This window comes from Nicotiana attenuata, unplaced genomic scaffold (assembly GCF_001879085.1).
Source record: "Nicotiana attenuata strain UT unplaced genomic scaffold, NIATTr2, whole genome shotgun sequence".
Taxonomy (NCBI): Eukaryota; Viridiplantae; Streptophyta; class Magnoliopsida; order Solanales; family Solanaceae; genus Nicotiana; species Nicotiana attenuata.
In genome coordinates this window covers 30082-46478 of record NW_017673967.1, presented here as the reverse complement: position 1 = coordinate 46478, position 16397 = coordinate 30082, and the positions used below count along the sequence as shown (strand labels likewise).

Here is a 16397-nt window from a genome sequence, read left to right as displayed (position 1 = left end):
CCCCTCCCGCCCAAACCCACATTTTCCCCTCATTTTACAATTATCCGCGTACTTGGCTTAGAAAGTATCGAACAACAGTGAGTCTCTCCTCTCTTCTCCGTCGTCGTTGCCGGGATTTTCAGTTGTACAGTTGTTATCGAAGTTTGTGGGGTAAGTTTCTTCATCTGTTCTTCATATTTTGTCTTTATTGTTCTTCATTTCCCTCAATATATAGGGATTTTGCTCTGTTTAGGGTTTTTAGAGGAAGGTTGGGTTAGGTCGTAATTGTTGTTTAATCTTCCTTAATATATGGGGCTTTTGTTGTGTTTCGTTACATGTTGGAGTGAAACCCCTTTTTAATGTAGTGTCATGCATGTAATGGCATATTTGGTTATTCCGTTTAGTTTTTTGGGTTTTTTTTTGTCAAAGCAGAATTTCATCTTAGGTTTATGCATTGTTTTGTGAAGTTTGTTGGGTCTCCTTCTTGTTAGTGGTCCACCAGAGTATTTCTGAATATTATAAGGTATTGTGGGGACGAAAAAGGAACCTTGAAAGCTTTTTTACTTAAAAAATCTGTCTTTTTTGTTGGTTTGTTTATGGAGTTGTGTAAAGGTGCAACTTTTGATAACAAATAGTCATTGATAACACTTTTTTTTTTGTTACTTTGCAGGTATAAAAATAAATGGCTTCAAGCCCAGTTAACCTACAAATCCACCACAATGGTAATTTTGTGCTGGACCCTGACCTAAGGTATGCAAATGGACTAACTTGTCCTCAATTAGCTACATTTGATGTTGATGAGCTGCATATTATGTTGTTTCACAAGTTTGCTAGGGACTTAGGATTTTTAGAAGTTGATTTGTTTGGATGCAGAGTTAACAAAAAGGGTGGCTATTACATTTTAAAAACAGATGTTGATGTGTTAAAGTTTCTTAATACATTGAAAGGTGGTGACTTTGTTGATGTTTGTATTGCCCATAAAATTAGTGAGCCTATTCTTGTTGTAGACATAACTGAACTAGACCCCACTATACAAATACATGGGCATGACAGTGGGTTAAATGCTAGGGCTGATGTGTCACCTCCCAACTATGATATAAATAGGACTGAAAAATGACAAAGATAAGGGTAAGGGGGCAGATATAAATGAAGAGATAGAAGAATCATATGAAGGTGAAAGTAATAACTTCTCATCCTATCACCTTCAAACATCAGAATCTGATTTTGATAAGGACTTTGATGATTCTGAAGGGTCTGACTCACTGTTTGATATAGATGAGAACATTGAAGAGTGTAGTGATTTCGAAGATGACTTAGCTGAAATTAGACAGTCTAAAATCAACAAAAAGATGGATGCCCAAGTAAATGTAGATGAGATACCATCTGGTCCAGTTGGTATAGATTATGGTTTTGAAGATATGCATAAGAACAAAAGGGGAAAATATGAAGGGAAACTAGGAGGGGATGACCAGTATTTTGATAGCTCAGATCCAGGTAGCGAGTGTAGTGATGATGAAAGAGAACTTGTTGGCCCTGATGAAGTAAGGGATGCACCAGCTAGGAATCCAAGTAAGAAGGTCTACTTTGACATAAGTTGCAAAAAAATATTATTTGAACTGTATATGATATTTGAGAATGTTGTACAGTTTAGGGAGGCATTGCAGACCTATTCTGTTCAAAAAGGTGTGAACCTTAAGTTGAAACCTAATGAGAGGGAAAGGGTTAGGTCAAAGTGCACAAAGAAAGGTTGTCCATGGCATATCCTTGGTAGCATAGAAGGTAGCACCAGTAATTTTAGGGTGATTACATACTACCCTGTCCATAAATGCTACAAGAAGACAAGGAACAAGATGTGTAACCCACCATGGATTGCAAAGAACTTCAAAGACAGAATAATTAGTGAGCCTCAAATTAAGCTTCATCAGATTCAAGCCTTACTTAGGAAACCATATGGTCTGTATGTGAGTAAAACTTCTTGTAGAAGAGTAAAAATAACAGTTATGAAGGAGAATATGGGTGATTACGAGAAAGAATTTGCTAGGCTTCATGATTATGCAAAAATGCTAAAGTCTACTAATCCTAGCACTACTGTAGTGATAAAGACATCTAAGAATTCAATACCTGGCAAGGAGGTGTTTATAGGCATTTATGTTTGTCTTGAAGCATTAAAAACTGGATGGTTAGAAGGGTGCAGAAACATAATTGGCTTTGATGGTGCATTCCTAAAGGGACCATGTAAAGGTGAACTACTTTCCTGCATTTCCAAGGATGGAAATAATCAAATGTATCATGTGGCTTGGGTAGTATTTGAAAAGGAATCAAAGGATACATGGTCTTGGTTTATCAGATGTCTCAAGCATGATATGAACTTGACAGAAACGGAAGGAGAAAGGCTGACAGTCATGTCTGATATGCAGAAGGTATGGTTTCTAACACTCTGTCTTTAAAGTGTAATTGTTTTTATTTATGTTTAAGTTATAACAATATAATGTTGTTGATTGTAGGGTCTTCATCTAGCAATAACTCAGTTATTGCCAAATGCTGAGATGAGATGGTGTGTTAGACATATCTGGGCTAATTGGAAGCAAACTTGACCTGGTGAGGAAAGAAGGAAAAAGTTCTGGCAGTGTGCAAGAGCTACATTTGAAGTTTACTTTAGCAAGAAGTTGGATGAAATGATGGACTAGCTGGGGGGAGATATTGTTCAAGACTTACTGAAATACAACACGGAGACATAGTGTAAGGCATACTTCAAAGAACATAGTAAGTGTGGTGTAGTGGAGAACAACATGTGTGAGACATTCAATAGTTGGATATTGGTAGCTAGGCACAAATCTATCATTACCATGTTAGAGGAAATTAGAATCAAGTGTATGGGAAGAATGAATAGCATGAGAGAGTTTTCTGGAAAATGGGTAAGTGATATATCACTCATGGCTATGGAAATACTTGGAGAGAATGCTCAAAGGGCAGCCAAATGTGAAATCAAATTTAATGGTGAAACAGGGTACGAGATCCAGGATGGGCCATATAAACATGTTGTTGACTTTAGGAGGTGTTCATGTACTTGTAGATCATGGCAACTTAAAGGAATTCCATGTGCACATGCAATTACATCAATGCATTATAAGAACTATGAGGTTGAGCCATATGTTGACCATTGGTATAGAAAGGACACCTACCTTAAGGCATATAGCAGATTCATTCAACCTTTAACTAGTATGAATTTGTGGCCCAAAAAGCACACTGCCAGCTATTGAGCCACCTGTTATTACTGCAATGCCAGGAAGGCCAAAGAAAAAAAGGAGAAAAGCTGCTGATGAACCAAAGAAGAAGTTTGGGAAGGGTACAAGGATAGGGAGACAAATGAGATGTTCTTTGTGCAAGACTCTTGGACATAACAAGAAAGGATGTCCATCAGCAGTAAGTATTAATGTTTGTTTTGTTACTAGTGTTGAAAGAATACCATTACTAGTGTTTGTTTTGTTATGTGTATGCAGAGAAACCAAGGGGTAAGGCTGGAACTAGTTCAGTTGGAGGTGAAACTGTGGAAAATGCTTCATCAACAGCAGCAGGTGGAAGTGCATCAGCAGCAGCAGCTGGAAGTGCATCAGAAGCAGCAGCTGGATCAGCAGCAACAGCTGGATCAGCAACAGCACCTTTAACTATGGAAAGTGGCACCTTCACTCAACCAATCACTGATCCAAGCACACAACAATCAACTAATGTTGCAAGAGGTCCAAAAAGGAAGACCAATGAGCCTAGAAAAGGTGGTGCAAATGCAGGGTCTAAGAGACCAAAGGTAGCAGAATATGGTGTGCTATTTGATTCAAGTGGCATTGTGATACAGAGGGTAAATATTTCCACTTATTTACACAATCAACATATATGGTTTACTAGATAATCCCTCACTCACAACCTTTTATCTTTGTGCAGTTTGGAACTACTATCAGAGTGGCACACAATCCTTCTACACTCATAAGTTCTGCCCCTACCAACATTGAACTTAGGTTCAAACCACCTGGACTAAAGTGGAAGGGTCGATCTGCAGTTACACAAAGGCAGCTGCAAGAACAGAGTTACAGAAGGGCAAACTCTGCTACAACTACTCAAGCCACACCAGTTACACAATCCACACCAAGCAACCAGACACAACAGACATTATTTGAAGTGCTCAGCTGATATTTACATATTTTGAAGACTTAATCATGTATGTTTTTGTTGATTACCTGTGGTAGACAATATTTTGTAAAGCTACTTCATTATATATGTTTTTGTTGACTGCCTATCGTTGGCAATATTTTATAAACCAACTTTCTTATTTTGGATGTTTTATTAACTGTCTATAACACATGCCATTATATTAGTACTTGTTGCTGTAATGGAGCCTTTGTCAATATATTCCATGGACAAAATTTTACATCAAGACAAAACATGTAGCCTAAACCCAGGAAATAAGAAAGTACACTATCAATCCTAAACACATAACATAAGAGCTAACATTAGAACAACTACAACTGCAATTATAATAGTAGTAACTCTGAACTTCGACCTTCCTTGTCTTCTTTGATAATAACATCGATCACTCTTCTTAATAAGAGCCACAGGAAGAGTCTTGTAGTGTTCTTCCTCAATCGCAGGATCAACCCATCTGAAAAAGCCACAACCTTCACCAATCTCATATCTTCGGCGGCCTAGAAACCTTCTTCCCGGATTGGTGGGTGTTCGTGATATTTTAAGATCTGTAGCAAGTCCACAATAACACAAAGGTTCCTTCTTCATTGCTGAATGAGAAGAGGCAGCAGTAGCTTATTTCTTGCCGGAGAAGAAGAAAAAAATCGACTTTCAAAACAAAAGGAGATGGCAAAAATTGATGGGCAATGAAGAATCCCAAGAAAAAAAATTCTATTTTTCACTGTTGAAGATAACAAAGAAAGAAGAAGGCATCAGATTTGGATAGAAATTAGTTTCTATAATGTTCAACAATGGAGAATAAGGTAGAAAGAAGAAGATGGTTGTTAAATAGGCCACATTATTACCGTTAGGGCTTTTTTAAACTGCCTTCACGCCCCTTACAGGCGTGGGAATCATGCACTGAAGCCACATATGACACATAGGATCAACCACGTTGGATAAGCGTTTATTATTCACGTCTTGAATGAGTATAAGTGTTCAAATGGCAAATATCTAAGTTTGGGGATCGGCATGACAAAGTGGCTGAAGTATAAGTGCCATTTAGGCTATTCTGTCATCTAATAATAATGAACTTTTCAATATAATAACAGTACTTGCTTTTAAGTTTTGACCTAATATTTTATATTAACATCTTTATTTATTGCATTTAGAAAATACATTTTTGGTCTGATAATTGTATGCCTCATTACAAATTTTCTTAGAAGATTTATCAAATAATATACGAAAAAGGGTCAAATGTGTTACGCCCCGCAATATTACGTCGATATTACGCTTTGCAGTATTAAGCTACGACAGTGTTGCACCCAGCAGTATTACATTACGGTGGATTTATGCTTTGCAGTATTAAGTTACGACGATGTTACACCCTGTAGTATTGTATGTTGGATTTGTCGTAAGGTAATTGACATGAGTCCAAGTAAAAGATTATTTAGAGATTATAAGGATTACGCTATTTATACAAGCGATAAATAAGTGTTATGAAGGATAAAGGGGTACAAAATGAGTTTCGTTGAAAATGGCCAATTTATAATAAAATACAGGTCGAGCGATAATACCTGGTATTTATGAACTAGTACCATACAAGGTACCATATGACCACGGTAGTATAATATATAAAGTATATATGAAGTATTTTAAAAATAAATAAAATTTTAAGTAATTTGTAGTAATTTTTAAATTATGCGGGTAATTAATTAATTACCGGGTAATAGGACATTACCCGGTTAACTAATAAGTGGATAAAGATTTCTAATCTTCATCCACTCTTCACGTGGCACAAGGCCACTAATTAAGATGACTCATTAATACGTGTGGGTGTCTTACTTTGAGCAATTAAATGAATCAAGGTTGGTTTAAAACAAAACCTTGTCATTCCATTTTGGACAAAGAATCAGAACAAGGGCCAAAGGGTAAGATGGTTTATATGTTTAAATTGGTGAGAATTCCTGTCAACCAGAGCTTGCTTGAAAAGAAGCGAAGTCATGATTGATAATTTTTGGACAGAACATAGGCAATTGTTCACACTGTAACGCCAAGAACAGAAGCTAGGCAATTGTTCACACTGTAACGCCAAGAACAGAAGCTCACTCGTTCAAACACTTCAACGAGCAGAAGCTTAATTCCGTCCAAATTTTGCGGTCTTAAGAAAGTACGGTGCAAACCTTTCCAAGAATATCATACGGATTTTTTCCTACTCCAGGTATGTTAAGACTAAGCTCCGTCCTTCCTTTTAGCACGAATTCTGGAAAATTCCTAAGACGTCAAATGTGATATTTTACTATTCTATTGCTAGAAAGACCTTCTGTGAAAGGCATTGGGATCGTAGCTGAAGTATTTTCATGATGCTATTAGGTTGATATTCCACTCGTTCGGTTAAATAGGGTATTCGACATCTATATATGAATTCTTATTCGTCTTTGGGTTGTGTGATTAAAAAAAATAAGGCATTTAGTATTTGCGATCAGTCATTCTTCCTTCTTAAAGTGTATTTTTAAAATCTCTAAAGTGACACGTCGATTTCAAAAAAATCTCAAATATAATTTTTATGTTTAGACTACTAATACACTTGATTTTTGAAATACTTTCTTTTACTAATTATCAAGAAATCAGGTATAAGGACTAAGTGAAGCACCTTAAGCTTTTTATGAACATCTACAGAGTTAAGTTATCTTTTTAAAAGTCGAGTTAAGTTTTCAATCTTATTCAAAAAAAATATGAGGTTCCACAAGACAATTGTATGCGATACGAAGGTGATTATGAGATTATGAGAATAAGAGTACCAATGAGCCAAGATTGGCTAAGTTCTTATTATGGCCTATTATGTGCATTCAAAGTTCATATCATACATGGCATATTATGCATGGACTTCGAGCTATAATCGGAGGTAAGGGGCTTATTTGCCCGAAAGACTATATATATTATACAGATGGCCACAAGTTGACAATATGATACCAGTTAGCTACCGGGAGAGACCGTCATTGCTAGCATTTGGTTGGGTATGTCATGCATTTGCATCAATATATGTATTCACGACATACAATTACACGAGCATACCATGCGTATTTGATTACTATGAGGTCGGATGTCGGCCATGGAGGCTATCAGGGTTTCATTGTCAGGTAGTATCTCTATTACTTCTTTTTTTTTCATCAGCTAAGTATGATTCTACTTTCTGCCTTACATACCAGTATATTTTTATTCGTACTGATGTCCCGTTGCCTGGGGACATTGTATTTTTGTTTCGTGCGTGCAGGTTCAGGTAGGGACTCTGATCAACTCTGATCAACCCCTCCGTTAGGATTTCGGGGTTCAGCTGTGAGTTGGTACGCTCCACCTCTTCCTGGAGCTTTCATAGGATGGTTACTTTTGTTGTACAGTTTGGGTATAGTCGGGGCCTTATCCCGACAGTGCTTATGACACTCTTAGAGGCTATTGTGGACACGGTATTCTGGGTTTCTTTTTGTAGCTTTCAGTCTCTAGCCTATAGGCTTGGCATGTATGTATATGTGTGTAGGCATGTATGTCTCCAATCGCGGCCTCGTCGGCCAGCTAGTACTTTATTATTTTGGCTCGTCTACCTTTGTTTACATGGCTTATAATTATTCAGGTCATGACCTTAATGGTCCAGGTTTAGTATTTCAGATGTTGTGCTGCCCGATCTGTTGGGCCCCCAGTTTAGTTAGCTAGTTTGTTTGGTGGCTAACTCGATTAAATACAGTATCGAGTGCCAGTCATGCCTCCCCTAGTTTGGGGCGTGACAAAATGTATCCTGTACTATCTAAAATAACTTAAATATATTATTCGTTATACTATCCATTCAATTAACTCTATACTGTTATACTATTTGCACTGATTTGCCTCTAATTTAGATAGAGTGCTGCATGACAGCTCAAGAACAAAAAGACCTACTCCCAATTTTAAATACCCGAATCTAATTAAAAACTCACCCATTTTCGTTCTTTACTGCTTCACTTTGGAATGGTTCCATGAAATCCTCAACTGTAAAAGTGCATAAATTTGTTGTCCTTCAATTATTCTCAAATTGTGGTTTCATTTGATTTCAGGCGGCTGATTGCCATCTTTTTCATTCTTGTTTTTTGCTTCCTATCATTTTAGGAAAGGGACTTTGAAAGATGAGGAAGATGGACCAGAACTTGGACAATATTTAAGGAGAACAAGCGGTGGTGGTGGCGAAAAAGGAGAAGGAGCTGCGGCAGTAAGTGATGTGGTACAAATTCTTGGGTCGGATAATAGGTAAGATAACGGGTGAGTTTTTAATTAGAGTCGGGTATTTAAAATTGGGGGCGAGTGTTTTTGTTCCTGAGCTGTCATGTGGCACCCCGTCTAAATTAGGGGCAAATCATTGCCAACAATATAGCAGTAGGGAGTTAATTGAGCGAATAGTATAACGTGGCAAATCAGTGCCAACCGTGCAAATCAGTGGGTCTTTTAAGATAATGGTCGTGTTTTTAATTATAGTTGGGTATTTAAAATTGGGGTGAGTCTTTTTGTTCTTGAGCTGCCACGTGGCACTCCATCTAAATTATGGGCAAATCAGTGCCAACAGTATGACAGTATGGAGTTGATTGAATGAATAGTATAACGGAGGATATATTTAAACTATTTTAGATAATATATGGATCTATTTGACCCTTTTCCGAATAATATATCTTCGTAATTTTCATCTCTTTTGGACGGTCACATGCCCTGCATGTGATTTGAGCTCTTTTTTTCTAACTTAAAAATTCTACATGCACGTGAAGAATAACAAACTCATTCAAAAAAGCTTCATAATTTATCTTGACCCTATATTCGAAATATTAATTGGTTAAATAGCAAGATATAAAGAACAATTACTACTAATGGTTAAATTAGATATGATGATCATTGATTGGAGATGGAGGCTGACACAACATTCAATTGTGTGATATAGCGGCCGATGAAGATGGAATAAAAATTTATTGAAAGCATAGTTTAAGAAAAATAAAAATCGTGTGATTATTTTTTACACGCATTTGTTTCGATGAGTACGCAATGTTTTTTTTCTCTCTAAAAATAAGATGTAAGCAAGCCATATTTTTTGCAAATGAGTGCAAAGTAGTATAATAAAGGAAGATAAATGCAGTAAACAAAATAGTCTCAAATGAAAGAAAAATATTTACACAATTAATCCTAAGATTCCCAGTCGATCATGCTTCCGTAATTTCTTTTGCTAAATCAACACCAGCAAAGTTGAAACTTTGAACCATACATTACGGGCTCGTTTTGTACGAAAGATAAGGGGGAGAAATTTAAAAATAGCCAGATTTACAAGTGGTCGTTCAAAAATAGCCCAGTTTCAAAAGTAATCGAAATCTAGCCACTTTTCATGTAAAGATAAATCTGAGGAAAATACTGTTCAAAACCCGGAAAATATGTCAGTATATTATGCTGGAGTTCCAGCATAAGTATACTTGAACTCCAGCATATTATACTGGAGTTCCAGGATAAGTATGCTGGAACTCCAGCATATTATGCTGGAGTTCCAGCATAAGTACACTAGAACTCCAGCATAATATACTGGAGTTCCAGCATAATATACTGGAGTTCCACAAAGTATACCGGTCCAGTATAATATGCTGGAAGTTCATACACAAGTGCTCGAATCTCTAGTATATTATGCTGGAACTTTCCGTGTGTTGGAGTTCCAGCATAATATGCTGGAAGTTCATACACAGGTGCACCGAACTCCAGTATATTATGCTGGACCGGTCTCTGTTGCAGCAAAATAGTGGCTATTTTTCATTGACTTGGTAAACGCTAGCTATTTTTGAATGAAAAGTCCGAAAACTGGCTAGACCGTTTTTATTTTTACGGGATAAGGTATAATTAATCCCGTAATTAAATTTAAAATGAGATCCCACGTCTGATTGTGATAAAATTATGGTATATCTAATTCCATCTCAGAATTGTAGTGTTATTTTTACCCTAATAGGAAGGTGGGATAACAATCTCGGACTAACTAATACCAAAATATTTAATCGTGGAATAACTTATTTTCCAACTAAACTACCCGTGAAAGTATGACTAATTATTCTTGTTTTTTAAAGTAGGGATGCCATTTTAAAAGTCTGAAATTCCCACTAATAAGTGGACTGAGGACAAAAAGGAATGTACTAGAAGCAAAACCTAATTGGACAACATCTTTAAAAAAAAAAGTGAATAGAAAAACAAAAAGACTAATAGGGTAATTTCGTAAATAAAGGAAAATCAAGGTTTAAACCAAAAAGGAACTTTCTATAATTACTCTAACGACCCTCAAATTTCCACAATGGGGCAAATGGCTCTGTCCAAGCATGAACAAAGAACAAGTCTAAAGCTAGTCTTCTCACTTGAATCATTTCTACTAGTTTTGTTACTCTTCTCACTTGTCACCTCTTCATTCTCTGAGATCTTTTTCGAAGAACAGTTTGATGGTGCTCATTATTTTTCTTTTCTTTATTCTTTTAATGCTATTTCATAGTTTCATTTTTGGGCGCTGTTCCATCTTTTTTTTTTTTTTTGGGCTGTAAATGGTATGAAAATAATTGATTTTTAGATACTTCTGGTTACACCCAATAAATTTTCAATGAAAATATTGCCCCCTTTGTGACAGAGAATAAAACTGGAATGATTATAGAGAAGATTAGCATGTCCATGTTTAAGGATTGTCTATATTTTTTTATTACTATCCACTTAGATTTTTTTTCTTTCTTTAAAAGAAATGGGAGATTTTTGGATTGGATGAGCTTATGGTTAATTCAAATGAAGCATGAAATCAATTGGTGAACTTCTTTTTTGTGTCTTTTCACTAGTTCCATTGTATTTTATAGTTGATTCAGAAGTTGCTTGAACAACAAAAAAGATTTCTTTGGGCTGCAGAAGTTATGCGTGAGTTTGAATGAAATATTGATACCTTGGGGGGGGGGGGGGACTTATTTTTGTATAATAAGCTCGAATTATTGATTTTTTTGTTAGTGACTTTATGAGCAGAAGAGTTAGATCAGTCCACTTCTGTATAAGCTCTTGCTTCACAATGTTACAAGATTAAATTTTCTCTTTATAGTTAGAGGATTACTGTGGGATTGTTGATCCTTTTTGCTGTGATTATACACTGATTAATTTTTTTTTTCTTGTTTCTTTTTCCTATTTTTTTTTTTTTTTTTAATGAAAAAGTTGATTGGAAGAGCAGATGGGTGAAGTCTGACTGGAAAAGGAGTGAAGGGAAAGCAGGTTCATTTAAGCATACAGCTGGGAAATGGGCTGGTGATCCTGATGATAAAGGTACTTTGACTCTTATCAGTTCTTTGGAAGTCTTCATGTGTGTAAAAAAGCTTTCAGATGGACTCTTCAGCTATTCTTATATGTTAAACTGTCCACTACTAATCACAAAAAAGGAAAGGAGAAAATAAAGTGCTAGAAAGTAGAAATCCACTGTCTAAATCCTCCCTAACCCAGCAGAGTGGGTGTGGGAAGAAACCTAACAAGGGACATTGCCTAGTTAGTCAGATCACACACTTCATCACTTATTTTGCTTATAATGACCTGTATAGTTTTTATGTTAAGACATGCTTTGAGACAAACCAAAAAGTATTAGGATTCTTTAGTAGACATTTAACATTTTGCAATTTTGGGAAGGGTATAATTCATTTAACTAAAGACCCCATGAAGCTGACACGCCGTTTGCCATTTGTTTAAAGAGCTCAGTGGCAGATTTCAGGATGATTGTGATTTTGCAGGTATTCAGACGTCAAGCGATGCCAAACATTTCGCCATCTCTGCTAAGATACCAGAATTTAGCAACAAGAACAGAACGTTGGTTGTACAGTACTCTATAAAGTTTGAGCAGGACATTGAGTGTGGTGGAGGTTATATAAAGCTTCTCTCTGGATATGTCAACCAGAAGAAATTTGGGGGAGACACCCCTTACAGGTTTGTTTCTTACTATGTTTTTATGATACCCCATACTGGAGAACTATGGTGCTCGGACTCTTCGAAAATAAAGCCGGGTGTGTGTCAGATCCTCCAAAAGTAGTGTATGTGTATTTTTGGAGGATCTGCCACGGTGCGGCAGCATTTTGGAGAGTCCACGCAACATAGCTGGAGAAGAAATTTTAAGTTGCGTAGGCATGAATTTCATTAGATCTGTTTGTCTTCTGTGATATTTTGGCTTGCAGTCCCAGCTTTTGATTTCTGAAAATTGGGGAGTATAAACTTAGTTTTTGATGTGAAATGTGTTTCTTTTAAGAGACAGACTAATCATATGCCTGAACTAAATTTTGTAAATTGTCACTTCTTAGCCCCACCTTTCACTTTTAGCTGAAAGTAAGCAAGCCTGCTTCTCGATGGCCTTAATTAGTAACAGTGGTTGTGAGTTCAGATACACATTTAACATTGGTCAAATTTCAGCTCTAATATTTCCTTGATTAGGAAGCAGTTGTGAGTTTGGATACACATCTAATCTTGGTCAAATTTCAATGACTGGTATCTGAAAACTGAGTGTAGTTACTGTAAATAGGTTCAAGGATCAAAATTGAAGGAAGCACCAAGAGGTGAAGAATAAAGCTCCTTTATCTAAACAAGCCGAAAAGGACCAGATGTTCCTTTTATGTATAAGCTCTAGGTTATATATTTTTCATAGTAGTTTGTTTGCATGGTACGTATTTTTCCCCCTTTAATTTACAAAATGTCTTTGTTTCTGCAGTATGATGTTCGGACCGGATATCTGTGGTACACAGACGAAGAAACTTCATGTTATACTTTCCTACCAAGGCCAGAATTATCCCATCAAAAAGGATCTACAATGTGAAACAGACAAATTAACCCATTTCTACACATTCATTCTTAGACCTGATGCATCATACAGCATCTGGATTGATGGTCGAGAAAGGGATTCTGGAAGCATGTATACGGACTGGGATATCCTTCCTCCTCGGAAAATTAAAGATGTAAATGCAAAAAAGGTATTTTAGAAAAAATTTAGGTGCTTTAGGCTGGACTTGTTTATGCCCCTAAACGCAATTCATGTGTATTGTTACATTGGCACCTTCAACAGTTTGGCACAGAAATCCTGTTTATCAGTTATTTCCCCCCAATTTCTTCTATTGATATTTTGACAATTTTAGGTCTTCTTTGCATTCCTTTCCTTTACTTATTCTGTAAAAATTTCTGATTCTCATCTGCTCATTTTCAAATGGCTTATGTGATTTCCATTGCTTATAGCCTGCAGATTGGGATGATAGAGAATATATAGAGGACCCAAACGAGGTCAAACCAGAGGTAGTTCATACTGCACATTTCGTCAGTTTTCTTTGGTTTCTTATGCTTTGAGTTGGTTTTTGAGTTTTTACTTATTGCACTACTTTTACTCCAGGGATATGACTCTATTCCAAGAGAGATTCCTGACCCCAAAGCTAAAAAGGTTAGTTCAGCAGGCTTTAATGTACACTGTCTTAATGTAACCCATGTTATGGATGATGCTCTGAAGTTACTTTTTCTGAGGTGTGGTTATTCTGAAAAGGCTCTTTTCTTTAGTTTTATAAATCAGTTTTTTACTCCTTGGCAGTGAACTTTTTTATTCTTGTCCTCTGTAGTGATTTTTTTTCGTTCTAACCAATTTGTCTGTTATATCACTACAAACATTCTTATTCTTTGTAAAACTAACTTTATTCCACAAGTGATGTACTCGCTTTTCATCACTGTCTTAGCGGGTTTCTTTACTTCCCCATCCGCACTTATAGAAAATGTTAGTCCTTTTTCAGTAGTAACAGATGGGGAATGTGTACAAATACTTCATTGTCCTTCCATATATCATAGTTGAGACACGTTAGAGGCCTGTTTACACCAATGAACTTACATCTTGTAACTTAGCAAGCTAAACTTCCAAAGTTGCTATTCTATTTTAGCCTGATCACTGGGATGATGAAGAGGACGGTATCTGGAGACCACCAAAAATACCTAATCCAGCGTATAAGGGTCCATGGAAACGAAAGGTATATGAGAATCTTTCTGACTGCTAATTATGAAGCTTGAAATCTTCGAGTTGTAACTGGAATATCTACTTAGCGAGTGCATCTTATGTCCCAGAAAATAAAGAACCCTAATTATAAAGGTAAATGGAGGACTCCTTGGATTGATAATCCAGGTAATGGATGTATGCATTTGTATCGAGATGCAATTTAATACACTTGCCAGTGTTCTGAATTTTTGTCATTGTATTGAAAATCCATTCTGATCTCTCTCTCTCTCTCTCTCTCCAGAATTTGAAGATGATCCTGACCTCTATGTGCTGAAGCCTATCAAATATGTTGGGATCGAAGTTTGGCAGGTAAGTTGAGTAGTCTGAACTAGGATAATGTTGTCTTTTCACATGTAGTTTTTTCTCTATGAAGTTAGAACGGGTGATGTACTGATGTGTTTTGTCATGGGCTGCAGGTGAAGGCAGGTTCTATATTTGACAATATACTGATATGCGATGAGCCAGATTATGCAAAGAAAGTGATTGAGGAAGTCTTTGCTAATAGGGAGGTCTGTTCTTGATCCCTTGTCCTATATTGACTGGTGCTAGATTCATTGCTTCTTCAAAACTTAGATATCTTTCTTGAAACGAGTATCTGCAGGCTGAAAAGGAGGCTTTTGAGGAAGCAGAGAAAGTGAGAAAAGCAAAAGAGGAAGAGGTTGATACCCTGTTTTCATTTATTTAATATATCATGTCTTTTCTGGGCGCAAATGCTAAAATAGTGGGAATTTTCAGGAAGCCCGAAGAGCAAGAGAGGAAGGTGAAAGGAGGAGAAGAGAAAGGGGTCGGGATAGGGATAGGGACAGGCATAGAGATAGATACAAGAGGGTCGGTGTTTCATATCTCTCTGAACTCAACATGCTATGTGTTTTTTCCTTTAGTTTTCTGAAATCATTTACTCTCTTTTTTCCTTGCCCAATTTCTTCCTTATTTTGTTCGTAGTTCCTTCCTCTTTGGGGATTGTAGCTACTCCCTTTTCAATTTCTATTACTATCGTTTCTGCTTGTTTAACTTCCTTGAATGGTTCAGATTTAGCTGATCATGACTTTGGTTATACACTTTATCTTCGACAACTTTGTTATTTCAAGCTCAAGTAGCTTTTAATCTAAAAAGCCATAAGTTGGGAACCCTCAGCTTATGGCTTTGGTTGCTCAATAAGCGTTCAATCAGACCTAATAAGACCTTCTGGCCAGTGATTTATTCTTCATGTTAAACAAATTCAGTAAAGCAATAATAATCAATTACAACGATAAACTTTGTAGTTATTCGTTATGCCACTCTGGTATTCTATGTCAATTTCTCTCTCTCTTTCCCCAGTAATTCTGTTGGTTAAATAGTGTCTAACTTTGCTGACAAATTTTTGTTTTGCAGCGCTATCGCCGTGATTACGAGGATGACTATCATGTAAGTTCAGAATGAACTGTTCTTCTCTCCCAACTCTCTCGCTCCCCCGGATTTCTTAAGAGTCTTCAAATAACCTCACTTATCCTCTAAATCTTTGCTTTCTTGTCGCTCTTCTTGGATAATAAGCTGAGTATAAAAAGCTCTCCTACTTGTTTACTGGAAACAACTTCTTTGTAGAAATGCAAGGTAAGGCTGCGTACAACAGACCCTTATGGTCCAGCCCTTCCCCGGACCCCGCGCATAGCGGGAGCTTAGTGCACTGGGTTGCCCTTTTACTTGTTTACTGGCTTATAAAAAAATCTACTTGAGATACTATGAGTCAAAAACATTTATGGAGTTGCTTTAAAAATTGTTGCAATGAAATTTAGTTTGGCTTGGCCCAAAAAACACAAAACAAGTTAGGATGGTTTCTTGTATCATAGATGATGTTGATACTCTTTTTTGTTGCAGGATGAACTTTGACTTGGTGTTAAAGGCAAATCTACATCTTTCACTCTGAGAGACAGAAATCTAGCTTCATTCATTTGGGCTTGTGTGTTCTTCCTGTTGTATTTTACTCTTAACAGTAGACATAGTGCAATGTGTTAGGCGCAAGACAGTTTTATTTTTCCATCTTATTTAGCTTCTTTGCCAACCAAAACGTGGCTCGGTATTCTTCAGTCTTTAACTAGAAAAAAATTTATGCTTATCTTCTGTCAATTTGCTTTTGTGCTGCCGGTGACAAATTTACAGTGAAATTTATTTTGTATCTGCCTAACCTTTGAGTGTTCGTTTGCAGCTTTAA

At 36.6% G+C, this 16397-nt stretch overlaps 2 protein-coding genes across 4 annotated transcripts; both read left to right on the top strand.

Annotated features, from left to right (window-relative positions):
- The first annotated feature begins 2964 nt into the window (after positions 1-2964).
- Positions 2965-4161, top strand: LOC109217722. Its single transcript, XM_019381987.1, has 3 exons — positions 2965-3402; positions 3480-3832; positions 3916-4161. Exons 1-3 carry the CDS (start codon positions 3390-3392, stop codon positions 4159-4161), a joined length of 612 nt encoding a protein of 203 aa, XP_019237532.1. The 5' UTR covers positions 2965-3389.
- A 1982-nt stretch (positions 4162-6143) lies between these two features.
- Positions 6144-16370, top strand: LOC109217729 (calreticulin-3-like). Of its 3 annotated transcripts, XM_019381997.1 has the most exons (16): positions 6144-6373; positions 7427-7496; positions 8290-8427; positions 11368-11475; positions 11931-12123; positions 12896-13154; positions 13414-13470; positions 13565-13612; positions 14097-14183; positions 14278-14335; positions 14451-14518; positions 14626-14718; positions 14811-14867; positions 14945-15037; positions 15581-15613; positions 16064-16370. In XM_019381997.1, exons 3-16 carry the CDS (start codon positions 8397-8399, stop codon positions 16073-16075), a joined length of 1197 nt encoding a protein of 398 aa, XP_019237542.1. In that variant the 5' UTR covers positions 6144-6373; positions 7427-7496; positions 8290-8396; the 3' UTR covers positions 16076-16370. The 3 variants fall into 3 exon arrangements, with proteins under 3 accessions (XP_019237542.1, XP_019237540.1, XP_019237541.1); XM_019381995.1 differs by lacking the exons at positions 6144-6373; positions 7427-7496; positions 8290-8427 and adding an exon at positions 10465-10628; XM_019381996.1 differs by lacking the exons at positions 6144-6373; positions 7427-7496; positions 8290-8427; positions 14945-15037 and adding an exon at positions 10465-10628.
- Positions 16371-16397: the final 27 nt, after the last annotated feature.